General features: G+C 42.3%; 1 protein-coding gene across 1 annotated transcript; it reads left to right on the top strand.

Moving 5' to 3' along the window:
- The first annotated feature begins 1,204 nt into the window (after positions 1-1,204).
- ZIM2 (zinc finger imprinted 2) lies at positions 1,205-16,015 on the top strand. Its single transcript, XM_034986255.1, has 5 exons — positions 1,205-1,685; positions 4,017-4,117; positions 7,527-7,653; positions 10,465-10,557; positions 13,059-16,015. The coding sequence occupies exons 1-5, from the start codon at positions 1,307-1,309 to the stop codon at positions 14,033-14,035; spliced, it is 1,677 nt and encodes a 558-aa protein (XP_034842146.1). The 5' UTR covers positions 1,205-1,306; the 3' UTR covers positions 14,036-16,015.
- The last annotated feature ends 6,068 nt before the right edge of the window (positions 16,016-22,083 follow it).

The raw sequence follows: 22,083 nt of genomic DNA, 5'->3' as shown, positions 1-22,083 counted from the left end.
TGATCCCAGAGTCCTGGGATCGAGCCCCGCATCAGGCTCCCTGCTCGGCGGGAAGCCTGCTTCTCCCTCTCCCACTCCCCCTGCTTTTGTTCCCTCTCTCGCTGTCTCTCTCTGTTAAATAAAATCTTTTTTTAAAAAAAAAGAAAGGGCGCCTGGATGGCTCAGTTGGTTAAGCGACTGCCTTCGGCTCAGGTCATGATCTCAGGGTCCTGGGATCGAGTCCCGCATCGGGCTCCCAGCTCAGCAGGAAGCCTGCTTCTCCCTCTCCCACTCCCCCTGCTTGTGTTCCTGCTCTCGCTCTCTCTCTCTGTGTCAAATAAATAAAAATCTTTAAAAAAAATTAAAATATGAAAAATCTCAAGATAGCAACAGCAGAGCATTAAACTAAGCTTGAGGCCTTTCTGAGCATGGAGCCTTGTATGACTGCACTGGTTGCATGCCCATGAAGCTGGCCCTATTGACTTGCAAGATGGCTATGTAATCTTATATATTGAGATGGGAAGAGGAAATTAGTGGAAGCCTTGTATGAATGTACTATTCTACCATGGTTCTTTCTCCTCTCAAACACTTACTACTGTCTGATTCTTTTCAATTAGAATGTTCTGGAAGGTGTGTCGTGATAGCTCATTACGGTTTTAATTCCTATTTCTCTGATAACTAATGCAGTTGAGCCCCATTTCATGTCTATTGGCCATTTAGCTCTGTTTTGTGCAATACCGGCTCAAATCTTTTAAATTTTTTGCTGTTGCTTATATCCCTTTTTCTTACTGATTTGTGTGAGTTCTTTAAATATTTTGCATAAGAATCTAGTCCTTTGTATGATGTATGTGTTATAAGACTCTTTCCTTATTCTGTATAGTATAAAGTCACCTTAACTCATTTATTTTTTGAAGTGAAATTCTCCTGTGGTTCATCAAATTAATTCAGTTCTTTGTGTTTGGGGTTCAAGTCTCTTTTCCCTTCAGTGCCATTTCTGAAATATTTCAAGCCTGTGCCTGTGCATTTTCCAGATCTGGGGATGGGGCTAAAGTAGCATCTTACCTGGAGATGTGCAAATTCCTGTGTGTGTATTTAGGCATTTGTGTGAAATGAAGTAACTGCTTTTGCTTCGAATCTCCTCCACCCCATTGTCCAGTGCTAACTGTGCAGGCCATTTGTAAGTCTCTCTACATAATTTCTACAGGTCCTGGGTTTCTGTGTCTTTTTTTCATACGCTACAACTCTGCCTACCATCTTCCACAAAGTATGTTCTGAAGCAGGCTGCCTTTTAAAGTATCTCCATCCTGTGAAGGGCCAAGCTGTAAAGATGCTGCACATGACAGATGTTTTGGATATCTTGAAGAATCCCCAGCTCTTCCGTCTACATGATCAAGAAGAGAATCCAGAAACCATCCGCATAAGAAATCCAGGGGCTCTGAAAGTTTCTCATCAGAAGTTTAGGGATTTTCAATATCTTTCAGTGACCGGGCCACACCAAGCTGTGAGCCAAATCCAGGAGCTCTGCTGGCAATGGCTGCAGCCGGAGACCCACACCAAGGAGCAGATGATGGAGCAACTGGTGCTGGAACAGTTTCTGAACACCCTACCAGAGGAGGTTCGGACCTGGGTGAGGTCAAAAAAGCCTAAGAACAGCAAGGAGGCAGGAACCCTGGTGGCCAGTTTGATCCAAGCATGTGAGGAGAAAGGTGAGAGAGAAAGGAAGCCACTAGTCATTTCCATTTACTGAACATCCTCTGTATGCCTGGCATGCATAGGAGATGTCAAATGAATAAGTGAAAGAATAAATTTTATAATCCAGTCTAATCTGCCTCATATGAGATGGACGAAATTTTGGGTTTGGCTTTTGCTTTTAATATTTCCTATTTCTCTGAGAGTACCCCTTCTCTCCAGCTTTGTTCTTTCCTGCTCCATTTCTTATCTCACCTAAACTTGAGTATCAACACAAAACAAGACAACACACAGGAGGTTATAAAATGGGGGAGCTACGAGGCCTGGAAGTTTAACCTTTACCAAAATTTGGTCTGTTGGAAACTCAAGTTACTAGATTGGAACTAAGGATATTTTAATAATGAAAGAAGAAAGCCATTTACTCCTCATTGTCCTTTGAATAAAAGTGATACTAAAAACAAAGTATTGTTTAGGGGTATTTATATACATATATATATATATAGAGAGAGAGAGAGAGAGAGGGAGGTAGACAGAGAGAGGCAGGCAAGGGAAAAAAAAGTATGAACATAAGACCACAGTTACCTCTGGAGAGAAGGCTGGGGGTGGACAGGAAAAAGCACACGGGTAGATATAAGTTACTGGGAATGTTCTAGATTGGGGGTTAGGTAGTGAATTCACAGGCATTAATTATACTTAAGCATGTAAATGAATAAATTTAAAGTAAACAAGGTCATGCATGGTTTAATACTGATTCCATGAATTAAGGTTTATGATTAATCCAGTTATGTGTACCTGCATTTTTTTTAAAGATTTTATTTATTCATTTGAGACACAGAAATATATATAGAGAGAGAGCATGAGCAGTGGGAGAAGCAGAGGGAGAGGGAGAAGCAGACTCCCCGCTGAGCCAGGAGCCCGATGTGGGGCTCGATCCCAGGACCCTGGGATCATGACCTGAGCCGAAGGCAGATGCTTAATCATCTGAGCCACCCGGCGCTCCTGTACCTGCATTTCTTAAAAGGATTTTGAAGATGATAATAGTAAACATGTTGAATACTTTTTTTAAAAAGATTTTATTTATTTATTTGATGCAGAGAGAGCACAGCAGGGGGGAGCAGTAGGCAGAGGGAGAGGGAGAAACAGGGTCCCTGGTGAGCAAGGAGCCCGATGCAGGACTCGATCCCAGGACCCTGGGATCGTGACCTGAGCCGAAGGCAGATGCTTAACTGACAGCCACCCAGGCCTCCCATGTTGAATACTTTCAAGGTACTGTATTCTAGGTGTTTTATATATACGAATTTATATAGTTCTCTTAATAGCTTTTGAAACAGGTGTTACCCTTATTCTATAGATGAGGAGACAGAGGCATGTAGAGGTTGAGTAACTTGCCCATGACCCCACAATTCGTCAGGGTTCAGACCTGGGCAGCTCGCTCCAGCATCTGTACTCTAATCATGGTGTTATAGTGCCTCAGGTGGACAAGGAGGGTATTGTCCCAGAGGTTAAAAACTTGGCCAGGGGCACCTAGGTGGCTTAGTCTTTAAGTGTCTGCCTTCGGTCATGGTCCCAGAGTGCTGGGATCGAGCCCCGTATCGGGCTCCCTGCTCCACGGGAAGCCTGCTTCTCCCTCTCCCACTCCCCCTGCTTGTGTTCCCTCTCTCGCTGTGTCTCTCTCTGTCAAATAAATAAATAAAATCTTTAAAAAAATAAATAAAAATAAATAAAAACTTGGCCAAAGGCCCAGAGCTATTGATGGAGCTGGAATTCAGGGGAAAAGAAAGCTACCTAGGATATGAGAGAGAAACAACAGATGAATAAAGGGTGCACTTGGAAAGAGACTACAGGCAGGGAAGGCCTTCAAGGTTCTGGTTACTGTAGGGAATGTGGCCGTCTTCTAGATCGGTGAATGAAAAAGATTTAGGAAAATCTTTAAGAGCTGCCACTTTTTAAAATGCTTGTGTCCTTTATATATGTAATGTTTAAGCCTTACAAGATCACTTAGAAGTATAAGTATTATTTCCATTTTACAGTTGAGAAACTGAGGTTCCCTGGTGCTTATGAGTGGACGGTGAGGTTGGGAACCACTGATAAAGAAGGAATTTCCACTTTATTTGGAAGGCAGTAGGGAGTCATTGAAGGGTTTAAAGCTGGGAAATGCCCAGAGCTCTTTTTTGAAACTTGCTATACTGAAAGGAGAAAAGATGTCTATGGTTTTTCTCTTATAGGAAGTCCAGGACTGCTGCTGTCTTCCATGGCAGGAAGGATGGTATTGGGTGGCAAGCACTCTCCGTGTCTCTGGGTACTGCCAGACTGGACTCAGTTCCATGGTCATTCCTTCTCTCTTCTAGGTTTCCCTCCTCAGGACTTTGTCATTGCAGAAGAGAGGAACACCGACGAACTCCAAAAGGACACAGAGATGTCTGACAATCCCTCATCTGTTGGATCCCAGGTACGTGAAGCTTTCTTCTGATTTTGTTCTCCAATATGGGTATCTCACCCTCCTGATTTCTAGACCTTCCCTATCGAATTAAATCACATTCTCATTTCCTTTAAGTCTTTATATAAATATCACCTAACTGAGCCTTTCCCTGGCTATCTTATTTAAATTTTTTTTCTGACTTGGGGGGCCTGGGTGGCTCAATCGGTTGAGCTACAGACTCTTAGTTTCAGCTCAGGTCATGATCTCAGGGTCGTGGGATTGAGCCCCACCTCAGGCTCCATGCTCAGTGCAGAGTCTGCTTGTCCCTCTCCCTCCCCTCCTCCCCTGAGAGGGTCATGTGTATGCTCTCTCTCTCAAATAAATAAAATCTTAAAAAAAATTTTTTCTGACTCTTTATATCTTCTTTCCCTGCTTTATTTTTTTCCCTGCTTTATTTTTCTCTGTTGGACTAATCACCATCCCACATACTACACGTTTAACATTTTTCTGCTTTTTCTTTTTTTTTTTTTAAAGATTTTATTTATTTATTTGGCAGAGAGAGACACAGCGAGAGAGGGAACACAAGCAGGGGGAGTGGGAGAGAGAGAAGCAGGCTTCCCGCGGTGGAGGGAGCCCGATGCGGGGCTCGATCCCAGGACCCTGGGATCATGACCTGAGCCGAAGGCAGATGCTTAAAGACTGAGCCACCCAGGCACCCCCATTTTTCTGCTTTTTCTATCTCTTGAATTAATTGTTTTGCTTGTTTTTTTAGTATTCCATTTTATGCCCAGTGTTGGCTCATTTAAAACAACTCTTATGTGGTTTGCACTGTTATGCTCCTTTTTATGTGTGAAATAAATGGCAGCTATTATAGGGACATGATACTGTTGTGAGGTTTTATTTTTTTTTTTTCAAAAATGTTCTCCTGGGGCGCCTGGGTGGCTGAGATGGTTAAGCGTCTGCCTTCGGCTCAGGTCATGATCCCAGGGTCCTGGGATCGAGTCCCACATCGGGCTCCTGACTCAGCGGGGAGTCTGCTTCTTCCTCTCCCTCTGCCTCTCCCACTGCTCATGCTCTCTCTCTCTCTATCTCTGTGTCTCAAATGAATAAATAAAATCTTTAAAAAAAAAAAATGTTCTCCTTAATGTTCTTGTTAAATCATTTCTTTAAAAATTTATTTATTTGCTTTAGGCGGGGAAGGGCAGAGAAAGAGGGAGAGAGAATCCTGAGCAGACTCCATGGAGCCTGATTTCTGATTTTAAAACTCCAGTTAATAGTACTAAATCTATAAATTTTTTAGTGTTGGCAGTTAATATGAATTTTGAATAAAATAATAAAAAACCTATAATAAAAACCAAATAACCTCCTTGGTAGGAGCTGGGCAGCCAGTGTATGACTTCTACTTTAAATCAGTTGCTCATAGATCTGCATAATGTTTTCCTGAAAACACAAAAGATGTATATTAATAAAATGTGTATCATATTCTTATGTAGTCTTCTAATATCTACTTTTTATTTTATTTATTTTATTTATTTATTCATTTGAGACACAGAGATACAGAGAGAGAGAGAGAGCATGAGCAGGGAGAGAGGCAGAGGGAGAGGGAGAAGCAGGCTCCCTGCTGAGCCAGGAGCCCGATGTGGGGGCTCGATCCCAGGACCCTGGGATCATGACCTGAGCCGAAGGCAGACGCTTAACCGACTGAGCCACCCAGGCGCCCCAAAATCTACTTTTTAAATTCAACCTTAGGGGTACCTGGGTAGCACAGTCGGTTGAGTGTCCCGACTGCTGGTTTTGGCTCGGGTCATGATCTGGGGGTTGTGGGGTTAAGTCCTATGTTGGGCTCTGCACTCAGTGTGGAGTCTGCTTAGGTTTCTTTCTGCCCCTCCCCCACCAGGCACATGTGCACACACATGCACTCGCCTGCTCTCTCTCTCAAATAAATCTTTAAATTAATTAATTGATTCAACCTTAGGTTATCAAGACTGTTGTAACTGTAGTTAATTGGTTTGCATTGCTGGAATATTATTCCATTGTGTGACTATTACCGTAATAGATTTATCTCTTTTACTCTAAACAGACATGTGGATTGTTTCTAGGTTTTGGATGTTACAAACAGCACTGTTAAGAATATAAATGTCAGGGGGCACCTGGCTGGCGTAGCCAGTTAAGCATCTGACTCTTGATTTCAGCTCAGGTCATGATCTTGGGGTTGTGAGATCAAGCCCCATGTCAGCCTCCACGCTGGATGTGGAGCCTGCTTAAGATTCTCTCACCCTGTCCCTCTGCCCCTCCTCCTATTTCATGCATTTGTGCACGCTTTCTCTCTCTCTCTCTCACTCACTCGCTAAAAAAAAAAGAATATAAGTGTCTCCAAGTACACATGATCAGATATACCTAGGAATATAATCTCTGGGTCCAAAGTGGTTTACCAATTTACATTTCCCCTAGCATCTAATAAGAGGTCTCATGAGTCCACATTCTAGACAACATTTGGTATTGCCAGACTTATTAATTTTTGTCAGTTGAATGAGTATAAATGGTATGGTGTCATTTTGATTTGCATTTCTCTGTTTATTAATAAGATTAAATATCTCTTTATGAGCTCTTTGGGTTTTACAGATGAGTCACTGAGGCTTAACCTACCCACATTCACAAAGATTGTAAGAACCAGAGCCAGGACTTAAACCTAGCTCTCTCTGATTCCTGAGGCTGAGGTATACTGCTTAGCTTTTAATTATGCACATTCATTATTTATAAAGTAGCTTAAAAGGATCTTTTTTAAAAAAGATTTTATTTATTTGTCAGAGAGAGAGAGAGTGTGAGTGCACAAGCAGGGAGAGCAGCAGGCAGAGGGAGAAGGAGGCTCCCTGCTGAGCAAGGGCCCCATGCGGATCTCGACCCCAGGACCCTGGGTTCACAACCTGAGCCAAAGGTAGACGCTTAACGGACTGAGCCACCTAGGGAATCCCTTAAAAGTATCTTTTGCCTTCAATCCAAATTTGTAGTAATTAGCAGCAGGCACTATCTCAGACATATTCCCCCTTCTTTCATACTACAAGACAAAGAAAGGTACATTACTAGGTCCCTGTACCCTCTGGATTAGAACACTTGGATTAGAAGCTTTCTGCCAGGGGCGCCTGGGTGGCTCAGTCAGTCAAACGTCTGCCTTCGGCTCAGGTCGTGCGTGATCCCAGGGTCCTAGGATTAAGCCCAGCATCGGGCTACCTGCTCGGCAGGGAGCCTGCTTCTCCCTCTGCCCCTCCCCCGCTGTGTTTTCTCTTTGTCAAATAAATAAATAAAATCTTTGAAAAAAAAAAAGAAGAAGCTTTCTGCCAGTCTGAATGCTTTATGTTCAGTCCTCTCTCATCAGGCGCCTTCCCCCTCTTTGGGATGATTTCTGGATTTTGACCATTTGGAAGTGTTTTTGGTATTTTAGGAGTTGGTGACTTTCAAGGATGTGGTTGTGGACTTCACTCCGGAGGAATTAACCTACCTTAGTGCTGCTCAGAGGAACCTCTACCGGGAGGTGATGCTGGAGAATTACAGGAACCTGGTCTCCTTAGGTAAGGCTGCCTTCTCCTTGGAACTTGGTTTCTGCCCACTAGGGCAGTGGTTCTCAACTCTTTTCTGTCCTCACATCAGGAACATCAGTAATAGTGGTTCACCATGTCAGTGAATTTCAACTCAGATCAAAGACAGTATTTATTTTATTATCATTTTTTAAAAGTGTTTTATTTATTTATTCATGAGAGTCACAGAGAGAGAGCGAGAGAGAGGGAGGCAGACGGAGAAGCAGGCTCCCCGCGGAGCAGGGAGCCCGATGCGGGGCTCGATCCCAGGACCCTGGGATCATGACCTGAGCCGAAGGCAGACGCTTAACCATCTGAGCCACCCAGGTGCTCCTCAAAGACAGTATTTTAATATCAAATTCACTCTTACTCCTAATAGGGCCAACATTGAGTACTTAATATGTATCAGGCATTAGTCTAAGCACTGTACATGTCTTAATTCCTTTAATCCTTACACTAGTCCTGTGAGGGAGAGGTGTATTTCCTGTTATTTTTATTATTATTGCCACTTTACAGATGAGGAAACAGAGCCATGGGAAAGTTAAATTATCTAAAACCACATGGCTACAAAGTGGCAGGTTGAGATTTGACCCTTAGTGGATCAGCTCCAGAATCTGCTCCCTTAAAGTAAATGACTGTACTGTTGGATGGGGGTGGGTTTCATCAGGTCTTGGCACAGTAGAAGGCTTGCAGTGAGGTTTTTTGAATGTGAAGAATTGATGAAAATTTCAGGAGCTCCAAAGGCTTCTACTAGACTTAAAGTTTAAGAGTAAGGGATTGCCAGTCTCTCTTCATATCCAGAGGCAAGGTTGTTTACCTCTCCCCACAAGCTAAAAAATTTTAGTACCAGTGCCAGGGTCTTCATTTCAGTGGCTTTTTGGGGGCCTGAGGTCTCCTGAAACAGGCAAACCAAACACCATTCCAATGGCAGTAAGCTGACGCTCTTGTCCTTGTGAAGTCAGAGACCTGTGTGAGGAGATGAAGTGCCTTACCTTACAAGAGTGTGTAATTTGAGGGATGCCTGGGTGGTACAGTCGGTTAAGGGTCGGACTCTAGTTTTGGCTCAGGTCGTGATCTCAGGGTCCTGGGATCTGTACTCAGCATGGAGTCTGCTTGAGATTCTCTCTCCTTCTCCCTCTGCCCCTCCTGCTCATGCATGCGCACTCTCTCTCTCTCTCTCAAATAAATAAATATTAAAAAGAAGGGTGTGTAATTTGAACTGTGACTTCTGTTGGTTACAAAGAAGGCAAAAAGGAGTGCCTTTTGCAATATAACTCTTCCCTCAGTTACCACATTTATGACTTAAAATAGAGGGAATAAGTCAGTTTTACCTTTTTAGCCCTCATGCAGTAACCTGGAGGCATTTCTGTCTTCTTGTGAGGCCTTGGCTTCTTGTATCCCCGAAGGTTTTGGGTTAATGGAGATTTTGCATATCACCCAGGACATTGTCTTCCCAAGTGTGGAATGAGTACAGTGGATTATAGAGAAGGTTATTTTAGGTAGTACCTTTTGTTGGCCTTCCATTTTAGTAAAGAGAGAGCAGACCTCAGGCCCCGAGTCTTAGACAGGCGACCAAAACTAGGTAGCACTCAATAACATTAATTTTGGTTGGATCTATTGCTGTATTATCTTCGGGGCCTTTTTTCTTTTTTGCAAATGACTGTGGTTTCTGTTTTTAAGGTTGATATAAACTTTCATTTAAATAAGTGTATTTAAGTTAAAAAGAGAGATGATCTAAAGAAGAGTATTAAATGCTAAATATTACAACAGGTAGCACATAGATAGGGCTAGAATGTGAAGGTCGTTAATAAATTTGTCAGTGAAATTGTCAGTATGGCGGGTTCTGGAATAGGCATTGGTGTTACAAAATTGATGAGGATTCCTGTTTTCGTGGATGTTACTAATTCTAGTGGGGTGAGACAGACAATATGGAAATAATGAGGTAGTGTCTTAGTTCGTTTGGTCTGTTACAACAATATCCCAGAATGGGTGGTTTCTAAACAACAGACATTTATTTCTCATAGTTCTGGAGTCTGGAAGTCCAAGATCAGGGTGCCAGCACAGTCAGGTGAGGGCTGTCTTCTAGGTCACAGGCTTCCTGTTGTCTCCTCACTGGGTGGAAAGGGCTAGGGAAACTCACTGAAGCCTTTTTTTTATAAGGGCACTAATCCAATTCATGAGGGCTCCACCCTATGACCTAAGCACCTCTCAAAAGCCTACTTTCTAATAACACCACAGTGGGCTTTAGGATTTTAACATACGAATTTGGGGGGGATACAAACATTCAGACCACGGCAGGTGGCCTGCAAATGACTGAAGTTTGGGAAACACAGAACTAGGGGAGGGAGAAGGAGCAGTTTAAGACAAGGGGAATGAAGCTATCATGAGGAAAAGAACTTGTTGAGCAGCTATGACATCAGATCCCCCCAAGCTGAAGTAGAGAGCCCAGCACACTGTTCTCAAGCCCCCTTTTCAATTTTTACTCCAAAGCAGAGTTTTTCAACTTTGGCACAGTTGACGTTCAGGCCAGATCATTCCTTGCTGTGGAGGAATGTCCTGGGCATTGCAGGATGTTTAGCGACCTGGCCTCTCTGTACTAGATATCAATAGCCTTCCTTCCTCTCCCTGAACTTGTGACAACCAAAAATGTCTCCCATTTGGGCCAAAATCATTAGAAACAGGCTTCACTTTTATTTTGTGTGAATTTGCATCTTCCTTATTATCTCTGAGTCTTTAGAGCCTAGGCTGGGAGTCGCTGTGGGTGCAAAGTAAAACCCCCAAGTTATGAGTCTCCTTCTTCAACAGGGTACCAGTTCCCTAAACCTGACATTATCTCACAGCTGGAAGAGGAAGAGTCACGTGTGAGGGAGGAAGACAGCAATACAGAGATATGTCAAGGTAAGTAGTGAGGGGGAAGCCCATGGAGACTGGAATTACGGGAAGACAATCCCCCCAGTCAGTCGGGATGGGGGCTGGGAGCTGTTGGTCTGAGAGCATCCCTCAAAGTCCACTCAGGCCAGGGAAATAGAGGGCTGGTAGAGGTCTGCTCTCAGGGCTCACAAGGTTTCACCACTTAGTGTGCACTTAGTTCTTCTTTCATCTGCTCTTCCTGTAGTCGGAGCGACTCTCTTGCCTGGTGCCAGGGAGGCCCGTTTCCCTTTTCTCTACTGTTCGAACCCCTGTACTTATTCGTGCCTTTCCCCTTGCAGCTAGACGTCGGTCTTTCCTCTTTAACTGAGACAAGAAAACACCTTGGCGTGATACCACTCTTCTTTCCACTTGCCTCGCATTTTCCCACATGGCAGCTCTTCAGACTTGTTGACACCCAATGGCTCCCTTTCCCTTCCCTCTTTAACCCCCACAATCTGGTTTCCATCCCCTACCTCTGCCAACACACACACACACACACACACACTCACACACAGAGTCTCACTGTATCTCTCTCCGTCTTTCCCTCTCCCTCTCTCACACTCTGTTTCACAACCCCCAAAGGTCCCTACCAACATCCTTATGGCTCAAGGACAAAAACCCTCTCCAAACTCTATGGCTACAATATGATAACATTTGTCATCTTTATGAAATCCTCTCCTTCTCTGAACCGGGTCACTATGTGTATCAGCCAGGATCATTGTTGCCCTTCAGCTCCTGTTAATAGAAAACCACACCCAAACTGGTATAAGCCATAAGGGGATTGTATTAGCTTACAATACTGCTCATCTGGGCTTCAGGGATGGCTGGATTCAGAGGCTCAGTGATGTTATCAAGGGCCTACTTTCATTTTTTTTTTTTACTCTGCCGACAAATCCTGGGTGTGCTTTCTTGTTCCAGTCTGGGGGTGGGGCAGTGGGGGGGGAGAGAGAGAGAGAGAGCAAGCGAGCAGGTGTGTCCAAGAAGCATTCGCAAGAGCGAGGACGCTTCTTTCTCAGAAGCCCTTGACACACCTCTCCTCATTTTCAGTGTTCCATTTGGGTCATAACCCGTTCCTGAACCAGTAGCTATGCCCAGTCTAGTGGTAATCAATACAGCTTTCCCTGCCTTTTCCTGTGTAGGCAGAGAAGATGTCCAAACAAAATTCAAGGACCTACCAAGGGGACCCCTCTACCTGCCTCTGTGTTGCCCTCAGTGTCTTCTTTACATTCACTCCTTGACTCCTTCAGTCATTCCACAGATATTTATTGAGCCCTTGTGGTGGCCCAGCCCTGTTCTAGGTTCTGTGGCTACAGTAATGATCAAGTCAGACAAAATCCCTTCCTTTATAGTCCTTTCATTCTAATGGGGGTGATAGTTGATACACAGACAAGTAATAGAGTCTGAGTGTAAAGCAGGCAGTGACAAATGGGAAGCCACTTAAGAGAGGTAGTCAGACGGAGGAGGAGCCACATAGAAATCTTGAGGAAGAGTGTTGCAGGCAGAGGGAATAGCAAATACAGAGGCCGCAAGTTTGGAATGAGCTTGGGTGTTCCAGAAAAAGGAAGAAAAGCAATATGGTCTGAGTAAACTGGAGGGGGATAGGAGTTAACGTTGAGAAGATAGACATAGGCCAGCTCACGTAGGAATATGTTAAAGAATGTGGATTTCATGACAAGTGAGATGTGAAAAAGGTATGAGAGGGTTTTGAGCCCAGGGAATGAGGTAGAATTATTGACTCCTTAGAACTGTGCTGTCTGATGTGACACCCACTAGACACACATAGTTGAATTTACATGAATTAAAATTGCATACATTTAAACTCGGTCACACCAGCCACATTTCAAGTGTTCTTTACCTACATGTGGCTAGTGACTATATATCAGACAGCAAAAATACACATCGTTTACCTCATTGCAGGGCATTCCACTGGGCGGCAGTGTCTAGAAAGAGCCCTCTGACCGTTCTGTGGAAAGTGGGCTTTAGGAAGACCAGCAGAGAAACCAGTCGGGAGCTTGGTATTGCAGGCTAAAGCTGATGGAGGTTGGTGCTGATTGTCGAGTACGGTTTGAGGTGTTCTCTGTGAGGAGAACGGGCAGAACAGCCGTCTCTTGGTCTTCTATGTGAGTCGTCTCTTCAAAGACCATTTCCCAAAAGATCTAATCCATTGTGGGTCCAGTTGTCCCTTTCCTGATGATTTCCTAATCTGCTTTCTGGCTCTACTATTTCATCTGCTATCTGCCAGCACGAGACTGTTGTGTTCATCCTTGTCTCTTGTCAGTTTCTTTCCCACACAGAGAGTTGCCTTTGTAAAGCACAAACTTTTGACTACTACTACTCTCAAAAGAAAATCCAAACTTTTAGCAAAACATTTAAATCCCTCCCAATCTGCATAAGATCTGTTCTGTTATTTTTGGTCCCTTTCTTATGTCTCTACTATAATGATGTGTCTCTGTGAGGAAAGAATAGAGGAACTTTTACATTTCTTTTAGATGGGGAGAAAAGACCTAAAACCAAAGATCTAACTCCAGAGCAAAGCCTGCCTGTGGAAGAGTCATCCTTGGGGGCAGGAATGGAGGATCTGATGGTAGGTAACTTCTGCAGTGTCTATGTAGGAGAATCTTCTCCTGATGATCCATCAGATTTGTACCAGGTCAACCAAGAGAAACCTTTGAGTCCTGTAACAATGACTGAGCCCAAGACCCCCACTCAAGAAAGAAGCCATGACCGTGATGATTTTGAGAGGAGCTCATATCTTACTAAGCAATCAGAAGGGCCTCCAGGAAAGGATCCCCATGAATGTGCTACTCCTGGAATTTGCACCAGTCCCCAGCCGGTGGATGACAAGCCTTTCCTCCAAGAGAACAGATGTGGATTTTGTGAAAGAACTTTTATTACCCAGACAGCTCGTGAGAGACATGAGCAGATCCATACTGGGAAGAAACCCTTTGAATGTAAACGATGTGGAGAAGCCTTCTACCTCATGCCACACCTCACCAGACATCAGAGGACGCACCGGAATGGTGAGACGTCCTTTGGATGCAACGAAGGTGGAAAGTCTTTCATCCAGCATGCAAATATTGGTGGCCGTGTAAGAATTCATAGGCAGGAAGACTACTATGAATGTTCCCAGTGTGGCAGAGCCTTTATCCAGGATGTGCATCTTTTCCAACATCTCAAAGCCCACGAGGCAGCAAAAGCCCTTCCCCCTAGGTTGCCCCGCGTTAAGACGTATTTAATTCGGTATCAGCGGAAACATGACTATGTGGGAGAGAGAGCCTGTCAGTGTTGTGACTGTGGCAGAGCCTTCAGTCGGACTTCACATCTCATTCAGCACTACCGAATTCATGCTCAAGAGAGACCTTACCAGTGTCAGCTGTGTGGGAAGTGTTTCAGCCGACCCTCCCACCTCACCCGCCATTATCAGCTCCATTCTCAAGAGAAACCTGATGAGTGCAATCATTACTAAAAACCTCCAGTCAGAGAACATTCTCAACATCTTTGGCTCCATCCTGGGGAGAGACCCTCTGAGTGCTCTGAATGCGAGAATACCTTCCTCCAGCTCTCACAACTTAATGACTTGAAAACTCATCATGATGTGATAAAAAACATGGCGAATGGTTGCAAGGGTACAGAACAGCCTTTTGCAAAAGAAGATCCAGCACACGTATCAGTAGTCACACAGCTGAAAATCCTTACAAAGAATATTTTTGTTGCATAGGAAAGAAGTTAATAGATTTTGCCTTTCTTTTGGTGGTATTCGTGGAATGGAAAACTTTCATTTTGACACCCTGACAAAAATTTTGTGACTGGCCGTTGGACTTCAGACAGGCAGTCTGTTCCCAAGTTTTTCTAGGAGTGTTTACGTACAGTATCTTCATGTGGGATGTGTCAACACAGAGCGTGGTAGAAAGATTTTCAAGGTGTGCTTATATTGATTCGTCCACAAGGCTGATGTAACTGGCAATGTGTTTACATCACACCCCATAATTCACAAAACATTGTCATGTATATTATTTTATTTGATCTTTTAAGGAATGCTGCAGTGTACCTAGTGGGCATATTTATTCTATTTTTACAGGCAAGGCGAACTTGAAGCTCCCAAGTGGTTGGTTGATCCGACCTAGGTTGTAAGTGATGAAGTAGGAAATGAACCCCGGCTTTGTTTTATTTTGAGATTTCATGAGGTATTTATTTCATATCTTGATGTTTGACCCTGGTTTTCTTTACTCCTGCCACTTCCTCTCTGAAGAAAAGGCAGTGCTCTACTGCCTTCAGCCATCTTCCTCTGTAGTAGTCCCAGCACTGTTTCATGTGAAATCAGACAAGGACACCTACAGTATTAGAGGTTCAGAAAGTTTTCTTAGGGTGAAGTATGATAGCCACTTCCCTTGAGATTAAGGATTAGAGGATGACTTTCTGAGACTAATTCAGGGAAGTGTATTTTTGCTAAACACTTTCTTGTAAGTGTTCTTGTAGGTCATAAAACGGTTACTAATCAAGGAGAATCTTTTTTGTAGTTTCCTGTGGTTGTCTGAGGGATTAGGGTTTCTTGTTTCCCTTTTCCTTCCTTTAAAAAAAATCCTGTTTGAGAACTTTCTTGGGCTGTGGCATCATTAGCACAGCGAACTTCACCTAAAATCCTAATTCTACACAGAACACACTTCGCTCTTTAAAGGTATGAGCCCAGAGTTGCACAAAAATCTCTTGAATGCCATATTGCTATAATGTTAAAAGCTTTCCATCACTGCCTTGACTGGTGGTCAGATACAGAGACACATGGTAACCAGTTGGACCTGGAATCCCAGAACCTGATCCCTTGCCTGGTAGGGTGACTTGTTGCTGTTGTTATTCACTGCCCTGCTTTTTCTCATCAGCCCTTTTTAAGGTTGATCTATGATGCGTGGCCCAGAGTCATGAAATTAAAAGCAAACATTACTCGTCAGAACCTGATGAGCCAAACGAATGTTAGCCGCACAACCTCTCTTCATTTCCAAAGTTCTTGATGAAATAGCCCTCACTGGTAGGCCCTATTTTCTCATGACAGTCTACTCTTCAACCCACTGTAAACTGGTTTCTGATCCTGCCACCACTCCCACAAAGGAACAGGATGTCAGTGCATCTTAATTGATAGTGATACTGATTAGTCTTGATGCCTTGATTTAAAGTGCTGTCCACTGGATTGTTCTTTAAAGTTACTATTTATTTCTCTTTGTAATTAATAAGTATCCTACTGGAGAAATTATGAGACTGCAAGTACAGATCTTCCTTGACTTACGATGAGGTTTTGTCCTGATAAACCTATTGTAAATTGAAAATATTGTAAGCTGAAAGTGCATTTAATATGCCTCACCTACTGAACATCATAGCTTGGCATATTCTACCTTAAAAGTGCTCAGAATACTTACACTTGCCTATAGTTGGGCAAAATTATCTAATACAAAGCCTGTTTTATCATTGTGTTGAATATCTCATGTAATTTTTTGTTTGTTTGTTTAAGATTTTTTTTTTTGAGACAGAATGAGAGACAGAGAGAGAGCACATGAGAGGGGGGAGGGTCAGAGGGAGAAGCAGGCTCCCTGCCGAGCAGGGAGCCCGATGCAGGACTCGATCCCGGGACTCCAGGATCATGACCTAGCCGAAGGCAGTCGCTTAACCAACTGAGCCACCCAGGCGCCCTATCTCATGTAATTTATTGAATACTATACTGAAAGTGAAAAACAGAATGACTGTATGGGTACATAAGGGTTCTAAGTGTATTGGTTGTTTATCTTGTGATTACAAGGCTGACAGGGAGCTGGGGCTCGCTACCACTCGCTGCCACTGCCCAGTATCATGAGAGAGTCTTGTACCATATATCATTAGGTGCAGAAAAGATAAAAATTCAAAATTTGAAGTACAGTTTCTACTGAATGCATTTGCTTTTGTAAAGTCATTGTAAAGTCAAAATATCATAAGTTGAACCATCATAAGTCAGGAACTGCCTGTATCCAGTTTCTCCTCAAACTGTTACCCACTAAATTTTAGCATCTTGCAAATAGATCTTGCCTACAGCCATTGTGGCTCTGTGGTATTATAAGGTGAATTTCTATTTCCCTCATTCTTTCTACATTTAGTAATTAGATTTCTCATGTGAGGAAGTTACCCACCCTATTTATTTATTCAGTAGTTTATTTATATCAGTATGAATTCATGGATATTTATTTTATTCTATGGGCTGTAATTAAATACTATTTATTTTGTTCACATTCTTCCAGTGTTGGCTGTTGGGAACCCTTTCAGGTTGGCTCCTGGGCCTTCTTAACAAGCTGCCAACCTTTTCTGAACACTTTTAACTTGCTACACCCTCCTTAATTTCTCTCCCTTCCCCTCCAGGAATTCCCTGTATGACTTTTTGATGGATTCTACCTCCCATCTTGTGAAATCAGCTTCTTTCCCCAGGGCCATCAGTTTACTCAGGCTCCTGTCAATCTCAGTCATTTCATTTCTCCCCTCGCCGTTTTTGCTAAATCTACATTGTGATTCACTTAATACATTTTTTCAATTGTCTTCTCTCTGTTTTTTAAATTTTAATACATCTACTTTATTTTTTAAAAGATTTTTTTTATTTTTTTATTTGAGAGAGAGCACGTGCCAGGGGAGAGGCAAAGGGAAAGGAAGAAGCAGGCTCTCTGCCAAGCAAGAAGCCTGACGTGGGGCTCGATCCCAGGACTCTGGGATCATGACCTGAGCCGAAGGCAGACGCTTAACTGACTGAGCCACCCAGGCACCCCTTAATACATCTACTTTAGGAGGAAAATTTTAAATCACCTCAAACAAAGGGTTTTACCCAGGCCATAATCAGATTTCCCTGATAGCTGCTAAGATGTCTTTTTACAATTAGCTCATTTGAATCCAGATTCAAACATGGTCTACAAATTGTATTTGGTTGTCTGATCTCTTGAGTCTTAATCTAAAGCAGTCTCCTCTTACTTTTTTTAATGCCTTGTGTGACCCCAAGGATGATGTAGAGATACACCTCCTTCCTCTTCCCACCCAATTCCTAATATATCTAACAGTTTTAGTACTCTTATATTCTGGTTTAATTTTTAATTTGAAGGCACTTATTTTTAAAACTGTTTATATTGTGGTAAAAAGCACCACATAACATAATATTTGCCACCTCAAACATTTTTAAGTGTGCAGTTCAGTAGTATTAATTATAGTCACATTATTGTTCAACAGATCCCCAGGACTTTATCATCCTGCAAAACCAAAACTCTATACCCATTAAGTAGAAACTCCATATTTCTCCCTTTTCCCAGCCCTGGTGACCATCATTCTAGCACCTTTTTTCTGTAAAAGTTTTGTGTGATTATGCAAATAATACTGGAAGAAACTGTGCCATTGTCCTGTGTGATATTCCCCATTCTAAATCTGTCTGCTTCCTGTAGTGTCTTAAGCTTGTTCCTCTCTATTTTCTGTAAATAGAAGTTAGTATATCAGAGACTTAGATTCATCTTCAGCTTCTTTGGCAAGAATACCTTTTAGGTAGTTTTGTGTGCTTTACCAGCATGATATGGTGTTGGCTTTTCCCAGGAGTCCAGCCTTTTAAAATCACTCTCCAAGCCACTGCCCCAGTCACAGATGATGAGGTTTCCAAGCGTTCACCATCTTTGGATTATACATAGGCCAGCTGCTTTAGTTCCTTCTTCATTACCTCTTCTAGATTTCTCTACATTCCTCCATCACTCCAGTTTGGTCTTCAGACACTTGAATTAAGAGATGGTGGAGACTTCTTTTTTTTTTTAAAGATTTTATTTATTTATTTGACAGAGAGAGATAGTGAGAGCAGGAACACAAGCAGGGGGAGTGGGAGAGGGAGAAGCAGGATCCCCACTGAGCTGGGAGCCCGATGCGGGGCTCGATCCCAGGACCCTGGGATCATGACTTGAGCCGAAGGCAGTCGCTTAACGACTGGGCCACCCAAGCGCCCCGGTGGACGAGACTTCTTGAGGGTCTGGGTGTGGGCCATTTGTTGAGAATTCTGGGCCAGGGCTTCAGACTTCTTGAGGAGCCTTAACTAGAGAAAGTCAAGGAGCACGACTTGACTAATTTTGTTCTGATGCTTCTTTCATGCCAAAACTGGAATCGGTGACAGCATGGGATAGTTGACTTTGCTTGTCACCCCTGAACTATTTGGAACATATGGAAGACATACCAGCCACTGCCTCCATATTTTACAAACTTGACCTGACTGAGATGCTACATACCTCAGCCTGTTATTTTGGTTTTCAGCTTGCTATCCTAGTGGGCTCCCAAGGATAATGCTTTTGCTGCTTCCCTCCTTTTCCCACCCAATTCCTAACAACAGCTCTTTTATTCAGGTTAATTTTTTTAAAATTTAGAAATACTCGTGTTTTAAGCATTTTTTTGTGATTATGCTAGTAATATATATTCTTTGAAGATTAGAAAATAACATGTTTTTCTTTGAATATTTGTATTACCCTCTCCCAGATACACTTGCTGCTAAAAAGGATATAAAATTGTCCAGATATTTTTCCTTTGCATAGATCTATATAGATTTTTATATAAAAATATTTTTATGAAATAGAATCGTACCATTGGCACTGTTTTGAAGGGTGTAATTTTTATTCTAATATATCATGAATATCTTTCCATATCCATATTTATGCCCCTAACTTTTGTTTTTCAGGACTGCCTAGTACTTGGTTACATAGATGTATCCTGATTTATTTTCTAGCATTAGCCTTCTAAGGTTGTATACTGAGGTTGCTTTTAATTTATCTTTTATTTGTACGTTACTGCTATCATTACACTTCCCTGTTACCTGTTAGGCCTTAGTATTTCCCTTATCAATTTGCTCTAATGTCTTTGCATATAGTCATGTTTCCTAAGAGGAAATTCCCAGCAGCAGGATATCTCGGCCAAGAGGTATGTGTATCTCAAAGGTTTTAGAAACCTTCCTGGCCTCATCCCAGCAAAGTCTAAAAGTTGTGATTTTATTTTCTCTAGGGAACAACTAAACTACTCAACTCTCTCTCACTTTTCTCCTTGAAGAATTTGCTCTATGAACCCATCTAATAACAGGACTGAAGTCAGAAAGAATCACAGGCAAAGTTTGTTAGAACCCTAATTTTAACATAGTTTTATTAGGTTTACTTTTTCACTAAACAAATAATAGTAAGCATATTAAGGAAAATTTTGGAAAGCAAAGAAGGCTAATAAATTTCCTAATAGTCCCAGAATCTCAACAAGTACAAGCCCAGGAATGTAGTTTTGTTTACAGGTAGAAGAGCTCTTGGCAGAGAAGGGAAAGTGTGGGCTTCGGAGCCAGGCTGACCTGAGGTCAAATCTTAGTCCATTCTTGGAGCCTGACTTTGTTTCCTCAGGAAATGGGGTAACAGTGCTTCCCCCAGAACTGTCGAAAGGCTTGGAGCTCATCTGCATAAAAGAGCCTAACAGTGCCTAGTACATAGTATGCACTCAGTTACCTATAGCTGCTATTATGGAATATTTTGTTTTCATGTATTTTTCATTTACTTTTTAAGACATTCTTAGTGACAGCAAACTACAGAATTATAAACCAGATTTTATCATACTTTAGTATTCCCTATACAAGCAAGTTTTTCAGTGTGTTAGGGTTTCTCATATACATTTTGCAGATTTGAAGTTCTTTTTCTCATTTTGTAATCACATTTTTAAATGACTAATTATACAAAGGTTTGATTAACAGAGCATAAAGCATTGTATTTATAGTTTTCTTAGGATAGATTTCCAAAAAGGGATATTATTAGGTGAGATGTGGTATAAACATTTCTGTGGCTCTTGAAAGATCCTGATGAATTTCTTTTTGGAGGGGCCATGCCATTTCTAGCAAAGGGAGGTCCAGGGGTATGAAACAGGTGACAAACCATCTTCTCTCCTGAGTCAATAACAAGTGTTGCATATCACTTATGCTCTCTGGGTCCACTGCACTGGAAAAATCTTTCACAACACAGCATTCCGGGTAGGAAAAACAAACTGAGCAAGGTTAGTAGATACAAAGAAATGTCTTTGCCATGCCTGGTATAAATAAGCATTTGAACAACTTTACCAGCAGTGGGTGGGTAGCTCATTTAAAACAAACCAACAAAAACGTTTGCCTATTTGATAAGCCAAAAAAGTGATTCTTTCCTTACTAATGAATTTTTCCGTATATGCTTTTAAATTTCTTTGTGAATAATTTAGGCCCTTTGCCTATTTAGGTAGTGTGTCTCCATGCCTTTTCTGATTTGCCCGAACTCACTTTCCTTTCTTTAAAAAAAAAATTTTTTTTTAAAGATTTTATTTATTTATTTGAGAGAGAGACAATGAGAGACAGAGAGCATGAGAGGGAGGAGGGTCAGAGGGAGAAGCAGACTCCCTGCTGAGCAGGGAGCCTGATGCGGGACTTGATCCTGGGACTCCAGGATCATGACCTGAGCCAAAGGCAGTCGCTTAACCAACTGAGCGACCCAGGCGCCCCCCCAAAATTTTTTTTAATTTAAATTCAATTTAGTTAACAGACAGTATATTATAAGTTTCAGGGGTAGAACTTAGTGATTCATCAGTTGCATATAACACCAGTGCTCATTCCATCAAGTGCCCTCCTTAATGCCCATTGCCCAGTTACCCCGTCCCCCCACCCACCTCCCCTCCTGCAACCCTAGTTTGTTTCCTATAGTTAAGTGTCTCTTATGGATTGCCTCCCTCTCTCTGTAATTTACCTTCCCTTACCCTATGTTCATCTTTTTGTTTCTTAAATTCCACATGAGTGAAATCATAGGGTATTTGTCTTTCTCTGACTTATTTCACTTAGCATAATACCCTCCAGTTCTCTCTATGTTGTTGCAAATGGCAAGATTTCATTCTTTTTGATGGCTGAGTAAGATTCCAGTGTGTGTGTGTGTGTGTGTGTGTGTATATATATATCACATCTTCTTTATCCATTATCTGTTTTGTTTTGTTTTTTTTTAAAGATTCTATTTATTTATTTGAGAATGAGAGAGAGCACATGAGAGGGGGGAGGGTCAGAGGGAGAAGCAGACTCCCTGCCGAGCAGGGAGCCCGATGCGGGACTCGATCCAGGGACTCCAGGATCATGACCTGAGCCGAAGGCAGTCGCTTAACCAACTGAGCCACCCAGGCGCCCCTATCCATTATCTGTTGATGGACATCTGGGCTCTTTCCATAGTTTTTAATGTATGCATTTCTGAAGGATTGTTTTTCATTTTAAAGTAAACAACTCCTATTTTATAGAAAGGTAGAGCTCTCTTCCCTTTGCCCCCACAATGCCCCATACACCATGAACACCATTTTCTTATAATTTAAAAATAATTACTAGATTCATGAAAGTGGTTGCCTCTGGGGAATAGTGGGGAAAGGTCTAGTTTTCACAGTACCTCTGCCTTTTCACTTTTCTACCCATGTGACTATGTTACCTATTATAAGGTGTTTATAGTTTTCATAGAGCTGTGATCATTCTGTACGTGCAAT

The sequence above is a fragment of the Mirounga leonina genome, unplaced genomic scaffold, assembly GCF_011800145.1.
Source record: "Mirounga leonina isolate KUSES-001 unplaced genomic scaffold, KU_Mleo_1.0 Mir_376, whole genome shotgun sequence".
Lineage (NCBI taxonomy): Eukaryota > Metazoa > Chordata > Mammalia > Carnivora > Phocidae > Mirounga > Mirounga leonina.
Note: the sequence above shows the minus strand (reverse complement) of the source record. Positions and strands in the feature narration are given on the sequence as shown.

Excerpts from the sequence above, each read along its gene's own strand:
- ZIM2 (XM_034986255.1), top strand. The coding sequence starts at position 1,307 with ATGCTGCACATGACAGATGTTTTGGATATCTTGAAGAATCCCCAGCTC. Across the intron at positions 4,118-7,526 it reads CCTCATCTGTTGGATCCCAG|GAGTTGGTGACTTTCAAGGA; the intron begins GTACGTGAAGCT and ends TTGGTATTTTAG. Across the intron at positions 10,558-13,058 it reads CAATACAGAGATATGTCAAG|ATGGGGAGAAAAGACCTAAA; the intron begins GTAAGTAGTGAG and ends CATTTCTTTTAG.